The following is an 11,839-nucleotide window of genomic DNA, read 5'->3' as shown; positions in this document are numbered from 1 at the left end:
GCTATGAACTTTCCTCTTAGCACTGCTTTCATTGTGTCCCACAAGTTAGGGTATGTTGTGTCTTCATTTTCATTGAGTTCTAGAAAGGCTTTAATTTCTTTCTTTATTTCTTCCCTGACCCAGCTGTCATTTAGTAACAAGTTGTTCAGTTTCCATGTGTGTGTAGGCTTTTTGCTATTTCTTTTGTTGTTGAAGTCCAGCTTTATTCCATGGTGATCAGACAGGATACAAGGGATTATTTCTGTCTTCTTGTATCTGTTGAGGCTTGCTTTGTGACCAACTATATGATCTATTTTGGAGAAGGTTCCATGAGGTGCTGAGAAGAAGGTAAATTCTTTTGTGTTTGGGTGTAAAGTTCTGTAGATGTCTGTGCGGTCCATTTGATTCATGACCTCTGTCAGAGATATTGTTTCTTTGTTTAATTTCTGTTTTGTTGACCTGTCCTTTGTTGAGAGTGGGGTGTTGAAGTATCCCACTATTAATGTGTGGGGATCTATATGTGGTTTAAATTTTATCAATGTTTCTTTTACAAATGTGGGTGCTCTTGTATTTGGGGCATAGATGTTCAGGATTGTGATGTCTTCCTGGTGGAATTTTCCCTTGATGAGTATGAAGTGTCCTTCCTCATCTCTTTTTATTTATTTTGGTTGAAAGTTATTTTATCAGATATTAGAATGGCTACTCCTGCTTGTTTCTTGGGTCCATTTGCTTGGAAAGTCGTCTTCCAACCTTTTACCCTCAGGTAATGTCTATCTTTGTGTCTTAGGTGTGTTTCTTGTATGCAACAGATTGCTGGGTTTTGTTTACGTATCCATTCTGTTAATCTGTGTCTTTTTACTGGAGAGTTGAGTCCATTGATGTTGAGAGAGATTAATGACCAGTGGCTGGTAGATCCTTTGATTTTGATGTTGGCTGTGTTCATAAGTTTGTGTGCTTGGCTGCTTTTTGTTTTGCTGTAGTAAGGTTAATTATTTCCTGTGTTTTCTTGACAGAAGCTAATTTTCTTGGGTTGTATTTTCCCTTCCAGTGTCTTCTGTAATGCTGGATTTGTGTGTAGGTATTGTTGAAATTTGTTTTTGTCATTGAATATCTTGTTTTCTCCGTCTATGAGGACTGAGAGTTTTGCAGGGTATAGTAGCCTGGGTTGACATCTGTGTTCTCTTAGGGTCTGCATGATATCTGTCCAGGCTCTTCTGGCTTTCATAGTTTCTGTTGAAAAGTCAGGTGTGATTCTAATGGGTTTGCCGTTATATGTTACTTGGCCTTTTTCCCTTGCAGCTTTTAGTGTTTTTTCTTTGTTCTGTATACTTACTGTTTTGATTATTATGTGGCGGGAGGATTTTCTTTTCTGGTCAAATTTGTTGGGTGTTCTGTAGGCCTCATGTATCCTTATTGGCTTCTCCTTTAACTTGGGGAAATTTTCTTCAATGATTTTGTTGAAAATATTTTCTGGGCCTTGGAGAAGGGAGTCTTCTTTTTCCTCTATTCCTATTATTCTTAGATTTTGTCTTTTCATATTGTCTTGGATTTCTTGGACGGTCTGTGTCAGGAATTTTTTGGATTTAACATTTTCTTTGACAGATAGATCGATTTCTTCCATTGTATCTTCTACACCTGAGATTCTTTCTTCCATTTCTTGTATTCTGTTGGTTATGCTTACCTCTGTAGTTCCTGTTTTTTTCCCTAAATTTTTCCTCTCCATTATTTCCTCCATTTGTGTTTTCTTTAATTTTTCTAGTTCTATCTTCAGGTCTTGAGTTGTTTTGTTTACTTCCTTCACCTGTCTGCTTGTATTTTCTTCTTTTTCTTTTAGTTCCTTCAACTCTGTCTCTTTGATTTCTTTCAGTGATTTAATTATTTCTTCTCTGAAGGCCACAAGCTGTTTGGCTGCATCTTCCCGTATTTCTTCACGGATGGCCCTAATTTGCTTGTCTTTATCTTCCTCCATTTCTTTACGGATAGCCATGATCTGTTTGGTTTTATCTTCCTCTAATTCTTTACGTATTTTATCTGTTTCCTCTATTATTCTCTTCATCAACATAGATGTAAGGTCATCTTCTTGATTTTCTATTATGCTGCATTGTTCAGGGCTGTTCGCCCCTGGATGGCTGGGTTCTGGAGATGCCATATTGCTCTGTCTTTTGTTGGTTGAGCCTTTACGCTGACCTCTACCCATTGGGCTGATTTAGGTGTTGGCTGTTAGTTTCTGTGCTTCCTGGAGTCCTGAGGTAGGGAGTATCCCCTTGGCCGAAAGATGATTTTTCCTGAAGGAGTCCTTCTCTGCTTTTTGGTTATGGTCACTGTATGGCCAGTGTTTCTCCGGAGTTGCCACTGCTCACCTCAGGTTTATAGCCCTGAGTAGTAGCTGTGGTCTATGTTAGGCAGGGGGGGATCTCCTCTTACCCATAAAATTTCTCAAGACAGCTGCCCCACTGCTGGGTTTCTTGTTATAAATTTAGTGTGCTGCTGCTCACTAAATTTCCATGTACAGTCCTCTTGAAGAAACTGCTGATTCCCTAGCTGTGGGGTTTTCCCCCAACAGGGAAACTCAGTCTGTTATCCTGGGGCGCACAGTTCTGTCCGGGAAAGTGGGAGGTGCACTCAGCAAGTCTCTGGGCCAAAGGCTGATTGCTCTGCTCTGGACCTGGATAATGTGCACCTAGGTTGAGTTGGCGCCTGGGGGCACTGCTCTGGTCTGGAGGCTGGGTGCCTCACTCTGGACAAGAAGCTGTGTGTCTCTGTCTGGGATGGCGGCAGTAGGCACCGCTCTGGTCCAGACGCTGTGGGTGCAGCCACCCTGAAGGATCAGGGATTCCTACAGTTTTGGCAGTCCAGCCAGGGACAACTGGCCGATCCCTGGCACAGTATCTGAGGGCTGCTGTAATGGCTCTTCGGCTTCTGCAGGTTCGAGGATGCAGCTGTGTGTCCCAGTGCCCCAGGGGAATGCAACAATGGCAGCAGAGCACAGCGCTTCTGCCTGTACTAGAGTCTGCGTGAGTCCAGGAAGTGTTTTGGTGCTGGGTGTCCTAAGCGTTAGAGCTGCTGACCCCCTCTGCTGGGGGTTTCCTCCTGCCAGAGACACGCAGTCTGGTGCCCTGGTGCCCTGGTGCCCACAGTTCTATCTGAGGCAGCGAATCACGCGCGCAGGCATGGCTCTGTGCAGGCGCCTTTGTCCTGGCTCTGGGTCCAGGCTGTCTCCTGGGGCACCCGCGGAACCCAAGTCTTTTCCAGGGGATGTCTGGGTAACCTGGGCTCGGTCCCAATTGTTTCCTGCTCCGTGGGGTTATCTCTCGACTGGGAAATCCAGTCTATGGTGTTGTGGGCCCACAGTTCAGTCTGGGACCATGACCAGATCGCGCTGGCGGGTAGCTCTGGGCTGGCGACTAAGCGCCTGGCAGAGCCGGGATATCTTCCGCGGTTTAGCAGGGTGAGTTAAAGCTGATTGAATCCCCCACCGAGGGGTATCCTCTCACCTGAGAAACACAACCACTTGTGTTTTATGGCCGCGAGTTCTGATTGCTGGTCACTGTGCCAATCCTGCTGTGCTGCTCCTCAGAATGAGAGTCCTCCCGGCGCTGCCATCTTGCCCCGCCTTCTTTTGTTTTTTAAATTTTTTTATATTAATCACAGATTATTTACTTTTTATCGCAGCCATAGCCCCCTCCCTCATATCCTCCGAGTCTCACCCTCCTTCACTCATCTCCTCCCTGCACCTTTCCGAGTCCACTGATTGGGGAGGACCTTCTTCCCTTCCATCTGATCCTAGCTTATCAGGTCTCTTCAGGACTGACTGCAATGTCCTCTTTTGTAGCCTGACAAGGCTGCTCCTCCCTCCGCGGGGGGAAGGGGAGAGGGTCGAAGAGCTCGCCATTGAGTTCATGTCAGAAATAGTCCCTGATCCCCTTACTAGAGAACCCACTTGGATACTGAGCTACCATGGGCTATATCTGGGCAGGGGTTCTAGGTTTTATCCATACATGGTCCTTGGTTGGAGAAACAGTCTCATGAAAGACCCCTGTGCCCTGATATATTTGGTCCTTGTGGAGCTCCTGTCCTGCCCAGGTCTTACGTGTCTTAGCATCTGCTTTGATACGCTGTTAGGTAGAGTCTTTCAGAGGCCCTCTGTGGTAGGCTCCTGTCCTATTACTTGTTTTCTCCTACCTCCAATGTCCATCCCATTTGTCTTTCTCAGTGAGGATTGATCATCTTACCCCGGGTACTCTTTCTTGTTTGTCTTCTTTAGGTGTATAGATTTCAGTATATTTATCTTATAGGTCTATATGAGTGAGTATATACCATATGTGTCTTTCTGCTTTTGGGATACCTCACTCAGGATGATCACTTGTAGGTCCCACCATTTGTTTGCAAATTTCATGATTTCCTTGTTTTTAATTGCTGAGTAGTATTCCATTGTGTAAAAGTACCACATCCATTCCTCAACTGAGGGACATCTGGGTTGTTTCCAGCTTCTGGCTATTACAAATAAAGCTGCTATAAACATAGTTGAGCAAATGTCCTTGCTACATCATCTACATTTTATACCTTTTGTTTTTCTTGGGTTTATGTGCATAAATCTTTTTGACTATACACTCTTATTTCAGTCTATAAAAATAGACAAACATGCACAGAGAGAGAATGAGAGAGAGATTTTGTATTTCTTTCATCTACCCCTCTTCCCTTATTGCCATGTCTTCTGATTTTCTTTTCTGCTCTTTCCTTTCTGTGCTTTCTTGTTTAGTTACTAGGTTCATCTTTCACTGTGAGTTACCTGAACCTTTATGGTATAGTCAAGAGCTTTCCATTTTTTTATTTGTTATCTGTGCCATGATTCCATCTGTTAACTACAATGATGACAGGTTTATATTCAACATGCATGTAGAATATGTGTGCCTCCAACATATATGTAAACATCATACTTCAATACATCTTGAAAAACTGAACACAAAATTTCTTCACAAATTAAAAAAAAGAATCTATTCTACATTTTCACCTTTGTTTTCTAGAACCCTATATAATGTGACCATCCACATATCTTACCAGGTATACTGAGCTCTGCTTTTTGGTGATATACAGCTGTGTTTGAAACTTACTCAGGATGAAAGCAAATTACTTTTCTTTCATTGGGACTAGTAGATAACCCACTTTCTCTGATTCTCATAGCTGTCATTTCATTTCATTTTTAGCTTGTGTTCTGTCTGCCATCATGACATATTAAAATCTTTCAAACCTTCTCTAGAGATTCCCTCAGCAATATTATCTCACTGCCCTTATCTCCTGCTTGTAAACCTTGGGAGTGAGTCATGCACCTGCCTTTTTCTCAAGCCACGTTTCAGCAGATTCCTTTGATGAAACTGCTGATACTAATTGGAGGTACTGGTTTCTTCACAAATGGGTCCATTCACCTGAAACCCATCCTAATTCACACTTGATTCTAACCTTTGAAAAGACTTTTTCTATTGAACTCCTAAGATATTTTCATGGAGGAAAATGTTAGATGGAAAAATGTCATCATGGAGGAAAATTCCTTAACTCCTTGAGATTGAAATTTTTCTTTGCCCCACACTTGCATTTCATTATTCTTCACTTTCCCCCTCCAGTTAAGCATGTGATTTCTAGTGGTCATTCTATGTGTTCCTTCCTCACACTTTGTTCCATTAGTGATCCCCTTTTATGTTATCTGCAAGTCACCCTTCTCTATTAGTTCTCACTCACTACTGCTTAGTTACGATCAAATTGTTTCCATTCCATTTTTACACTTTGAATGCACATTGCTTTTTAATTAGAATAAAATTATATTATCACCCCACTCCTTTTCTGTCTTCCAACCTCTCCCACATCTTGTCCCCCCAAGCCCTCTTGTATTGTTCCCTCCCTTCAGTCCCTTATAGTTCCACACTTAGTCACCCTCACATTAATTGCTGCCTTTTCTTTATAATTGTTACATTGTAATTGAGGAAGAAAGGAGTCTTTTAAATTCCATAAAATGTTTAAATATTTTTTATTTGAGTGCTTTGCATATACACCATGAGCATGCCGATGCCTGCCAAAGCCAGAGTTCTCAGATCCCATGGAGCTGGAGGTATAAATGGCTGGGAGCTGTCATTTCATCTTGTGAGAGAAAAGATGTAAAGAATTGTCAATCATAATTACAGAAGAAACAGATAAGGAACCACTGAAATAGTCAACAGATGCATTAAAACAGAACTTTTAAAAACTATTTGGATGACAAACTAGTAGACATTAGCTGGAAAGATTGGGAGAAGAAGAATTCAAAATGAGTGAGTGTTATATACTCAGCTATAAATGGGCACTCCAAGGGCCACAGAACATTACAGAAGAATAAGAGACAAGGTGGAGGGTTTGTGACTACTGAATTTAGCATATGAAGTGCCCATTGTAATGATGAACTCATGGAAGCTCTGAGTAGCTGCACACAAATTATCCAAGATAACATCTGTCTACAGCCTAACATGGAAAGGAAATTTAGCTCAAAAGTTCCCATGTATTCCAGTAGATAGACATGTAGCTACATATTGCAGAGAGGGGCGAGAAAGAGAGTATGTTCAGCAGTAGAGTCCCTGTCAAGGTGCCTATGCTTCTGCAAACAAACCTCTGCCTAACATTCAAGTAAACAATTCTAACAAAACCCATTGATTCAATAAAAAAAGAGAACCATGAATGTAGAAAAGGGATCCAGTCGGGAAGAGGAAGCCAATCAGAGTGTGAGGCAGAGAGAAAGAGTAAAGAGATGAAATTGATTGTAATACACCATATACATGTATTAAAATGTCACAAATCCATTAAACACAACGTACTTTTATATTTTTTTTAAAAAAAGGAAGGAACATGTTGGGTTGAAGCACAGTTTTAGTACATCTTCCCATTTTACAGAGAGTGAAGAAACTAAGCCACAGAAACTAAGCCAAATATCTTTTCATTAGAGTAATAGGCTAAAACCTTCAGTTTATTAATGTTACTGCAAGAATATTTTAAGAGAGTATGTTAACTATCACCCAAGGTGGTCAAATATGGTTCAGTATCACCTGCTTAGTTCTACCAATCAACTAACAAGTATAAATACACAGAATCTATAACCATGTAAAAAACAAAAAAAGTAAAAACCTGTGATCCAAAGGGCTTCAAAATCTAATGGGTAAATGACTACATAGTAACTAAAGAAATCCTTATGAGCCCATGTTTACTTAGTTGTCTTGTGGCTGTGAAAAAAAGTGTCAAACACAAACAACTTAAAAGTAGGAAAGGTGTATTTTTAACTCCAGATTTCATAGTGCTCCCTCGATGGATGCTGATCTCCATTGGCTCTGAGCACATAGGCAGGCAGAAAACTGGGTGTATGCATAGGAAGTCTGCTTACCTGATGGTGAGGACAAAATAGAGTGAAGCTAGGAAGGACCTAGGATGAGATACACCTTTCAGAAACCAAGTAGTGTGTCTCTATCTCTCATTTCTAGAAACTTTCCAAATAATATCACCAGGGAATTAAGCATTTAATACAGGACACTTTAGGAAGATATTTCATAACATACTATAACAGTCTATTATAGAAACTCAAAGGTCTAAAATAGGAAATTATTTAATCAAAGTCATAGTGCACTTGTAGTTTAAAGTTTGCTAAAGAAAAGACCCTAGAACTACACTCAGATGGTGGACAATCTAGGGCAATGCAAGTACTTTTATTCTGGGGACAAAAGTCAGAGGAATAGGAAAATGTGTGCATGTGTATTATGTGTAAATGTGTATGTTCATACGTGTATACATGTATTCATGTGCATATAATCACACTGTTTCATTCATAATGTGTGTCTCTTCTAGTATTCTCACACATTTTCTTTTATTCTGCTATTGCTATTTAGAATATGACTATGAATTGATTTCATGACTACACTCAATGTAAAGAGAAAAGCTTGGTGGTAGTAGAAACTGCACATTAATTGTACATCTAATTTTGAACTCAATTCAGTAAAATATTTTCTTATCTTTCAATAGACTTGTGCACAGACGAACATATAGTGGAAACCTGTGAGGGAAGGATAATACCTCACAGATCAATATGTATCCATCTCTTCTTCGTTGGGCAGTGTCTCCATGGAATCAGTGGGATGCCACTTTATATCCTTGGTGTAACTTTCATTTTTGACCATGTTCCCTCATGTTCAGTTGGCTTCTATTTAGGCAAGTTTTGTTTTTTAATACGCATAGACTATTGACTGTTGATGAGAGTTCTGTACGGTATAACTGATACAGAAGTGCTGTTGTCCCGGTGACGGCAGTGTACCACGTAGTGATGACTTGTTTGCATAACTTCAAAATCACCCTAATCTAACTATGAGATTTGGAACACCAGGTAAATAATTTAAATGTCACTAAAAAGATTTAGACAAATAATGTAGCATATGTATGTTTTAATAAGCAAAATTTTCTCTCTTTTTTTCTGAGAGTTGGGATATGGAAGGAGAGGGAGAGGGTACAGAGAGAAGTATGGAGGGGGAGTGGAGATAGCTGATCACAGTATTTTGCCTACTTACAATATCTCATGTAAATTATGTTTTACATTAAGTGAGCATTGACCCTCACTAATAATCTATCTGATAACCAGTAATGAATTCTGCTCCTGTTAGGTCAGAATGAAGAAATATTTTCACAGAGATATTACATATCATTTTTAAAAATAAAAAATTTATTTTGTACTTGCCTTGAAAATATTTCTAGTGACATAATAAAGAAAATACAGTTTATGCTCATATTGAATATGAATATAATTATGCTACATTATATGTATGGATTAAAAATATATAACTAAATTCATAATTAAATGATCTTAGTATTAATACATGACTAGATAAGAGAATAGGCCATCCAGTTGTACTGTCAGGCAGAAGTCTACATGGTTGTCTGACATTGTCTGAGGTCTGATTAACACTTATAATCGGCCCACACTAGGTAAAGCAGATGACCTAATAAGCCCAGATTTCATTCAAGCAATGTAGAGTCCTAACAGGACAGACTGTTTTCAAAGAAGCGGTGCCTGTGGCTCAGGACTAGCATTAACTATGAGACTATCACCAACTCTTGCATAAATTTCCTGCCAGATTTTTGCTCAATTTGAGATTTGTTGTTAGAATTAATTCCAGCAAATATTTTCTCGCTACCCTTCTTTTACTCCCACTCCCATTTCTTCCTCTCTTTCCCTACCTATCTTACTTTTATCACATAATAAAAAAATAGCACAAAAACTTTCAAACATCACAAGTAATTCAGTTATATTTTGTATGACTAAGTTATATTGTAAAACTGTTTGGGGCTGTGTTTATTTTCAAGCTATTGTGGATCTTCCAAGATTTGTGGGCTACACTTTGGGTTACACAATAGGATTCCATGGTCTTCTGTCTCCTGAGACTGTAACTGTAAATGCACAGTAAGTCACATTCTTTACTTTTCTATTTAGATTATGTTGTATAGAATACTTCTTGAATAGATAGCATAAATCATAAATAACACATAGAAATGTATGCAGCTGTGGGTGATGTGTACATATATGTAAACATATGTACATTTACAGTGTGAATTTGTATTTTTACTGTTTGAAATACATACAAAACCATTACTTGAAACTTCATTAACTTTTTAAAATATTTTGTTGTTAAAACATTCATTATTCATTCAATACAATACAATAGTAATGATACATGATATACAAAAGTTTTCATCTTATTTATTATTTAACTAAAAGATTTTTCATATGATATATTTTGATCATCTTCTTCCCTTATACCAAAATCATCCCAGATACCTCCCTACCCACATGACCTTGTCTTTTTTCTCATTCATTAAAAACAAAACTCAATTCCCATTCCAAAAGGCAAAGAGGATGGACATCAGAAGAAGAAGAAAACAGGAAACAACCTAGGAACCTGCCACAGAGGGCCTCTGAAAGGCTCTGCCCTGCAGACTATCAAAGTAGACACTGAGATTTATGGCCAACTGTTGGGCAGAGTGCATGGAATCTTATGTAAAAAGTGGGAAATAGTAAGATCTGGAGAGGACAGGAACCCCACAAGGAGAGCAACAGAACCAGAAAATTTGAACACGGGTCTTCCCAGAGACTCATACTCCAACCAAGTACCATGCATGGAGATACTTAGAACCCCTGCACAGATGTAGCCCATGGCAGTTTAGTGTCCAAGTGGGTTCCATAGTAATGGGAAGAGGGACTGCCTCTGACATAATCTGATTGGCCTGTTCTTTGATCACCTCCCCCTGAGGGGGGAGCAGCCTTACCAGGTCACAGAAGATGACAGTGCAGCCACTCTTGATGAGATCTGGTAGACTAAGATCAGAAGGAAGGAGAGGAAGACCTCCTCTATCAGTGGACTTGGGGAGGAGCATGCATGAAGAAGGGGGAGGGAGGTTGGGACCTGGAGGAGAGGAGGGAGGGGCTTATGGGGGATACAAAGTGAATAAAGTGTAATTAATAAAATAAAATTAAATTAAATTAAAAAAAACAAAAATGAAAACACACCAACAAAATGAAAATCAAAACAGGCAATATACCAAAAAAATATAAATGATGAAATAAAACAAAACAAAACATTGAGTTCATTTTTTATCAGGGAACTATTCCTGGGCAGAGAGCTCCATTCAAACATTGTTATATACAGTGACATTTCTGTTGTAGAGAACATATATTCTCTTTGCAAATAGACATTCTTAGGAAATCCCTTCATGGTTGGGATCGGGGTACTATGTCTATTTCCCCATCTCAGTGCTGGGATCCCAACTTTGTCTGCTGTAGGTCTTCTGTGTATTACCACAGTCTCTGTGTGTTCATATGTACACCTAACATATTGTGTCTGGAAGATACTATGTCCTAGAGTCATTCATCTCTTCTAGTTCTTACAACCTCCTCTTCCACACAGATCCCAGAGTCTTGAGGCAAAAAGTTTGCTGAAGACATGCCACTAAGGATTGAGTGCTCCAATCTCTCTCTCTCTCTCTCTCTATCTCTCTCTCCACATTCTCCCATTGTGAGTCTCTGTGTTAAGTAACCTCTACTGCATGAAGAAGCTTTTCTGATGTGGGTTGAATGAGGCACAGTTGTACAGATATGCAAGAATGCTATTTGGAACTATTTTCTTGCTATAGATTTTCATCAGAATAATACTATTAGGTTTTTTCCAGGCCCATGACTTATCTAGCCTCAGGTTCTGACCAATTTAGCAGTGCCAATTACAGATTATATCTTTTAGAATGGATTTTAAGTCCAATCAAAAAATACTTGGCGTGTTTGGGGATTTTGTGGCATGACTTTGTGGTAAATGATTCAACAAGATTTAAAAAATTTTGCTTTTTTACTTGCGCTCCCAAGCTTTTGATATGTTCTACAATACAAATAACCCAGAAGTTAGATACCTGGGGCCAGGAAGAAGGGGATCTTGCACAGAAGGAAAAATACAACATAATGTTATGAAGATTTAAGAAAGAAACTTGAATGAGAGAGCTAAAGAAGGAAGAAAATAGTGGAGAGAAAGGAAGAAATATAGGGAGAAACATTTAACACTAAAGGTCATTTGAAATCACATATAGAAACCTACTACTGTAAAAGATTACTAAAATATACTTATATAAAAGAAATTCAAATGGTGTCTCCAAATAATTGAGACAATGCCTAAATAAGATATCTCATTCCATCACATCCCAAATTTTTTAAATCTTGTTGAGTCATTTACCACAAAGTCATGCCACAAAATCCCCAAACACTCCAAGCTATTGTAAGGTATTGGTTGCTATTCACAACTTGATAATTAGGCCCAATTTCTAA

The 11,839-nt window shown here is 39.3% G+C and overlaps 1 protein-coding gene across 1 annotated transcript in view; it reads left to right on the top strand.

The window, feature by feature from the left end:
• LOC129692142 (solute carrier organic anion transporter family member 6C1-like) overlaps window positions 1-11,839 on the top strand; it is a 48,956-nt gene that overhangs the window by 11,362 nt on the left and 25,755 nt on the right. The window contains exons 3-6 of the mRNA XM_055628384.1: window positions 1,377-1,388; window positions 4,739-4,781; window positions 8,008-8,193; window positions 9,340-9,419. Coding sequence (XP_055484359.1) covers window positions 1,377-1,388; window positions 4,739-4,781; window positions 8,008-8,193; window positions 9,340-9,419 — 321 coding nt within the window. The remainder of the gene's footprint in view (window positions 1-1,376; window positions 1,389-4,738; window positions 4,782-8,007; window positions 8,194-9,339; window positions 9,420-11,839) is intronic.

The sequence above is a fragment of the Psammomys obesus genome, unplaced genomic scaffold (assembly GCF_907164565.1).
Source record: "Psammomys obesus unplaced genomic scaffold, mPsaObe1.curated_primary_1811, whole genome shotgun sequence".
NCBI classification, from domain to species: Eukaryota; Metazoa; Chordata; class Mammalia; order Rodentia; family Muridae; genus Psammomys; species Psammomys obesus.
The sequence above is the reverse complement of the archived record's forward strand: the minus strand, read 5'-3'. Positions and strand labels throughout refer to the sequence as shown.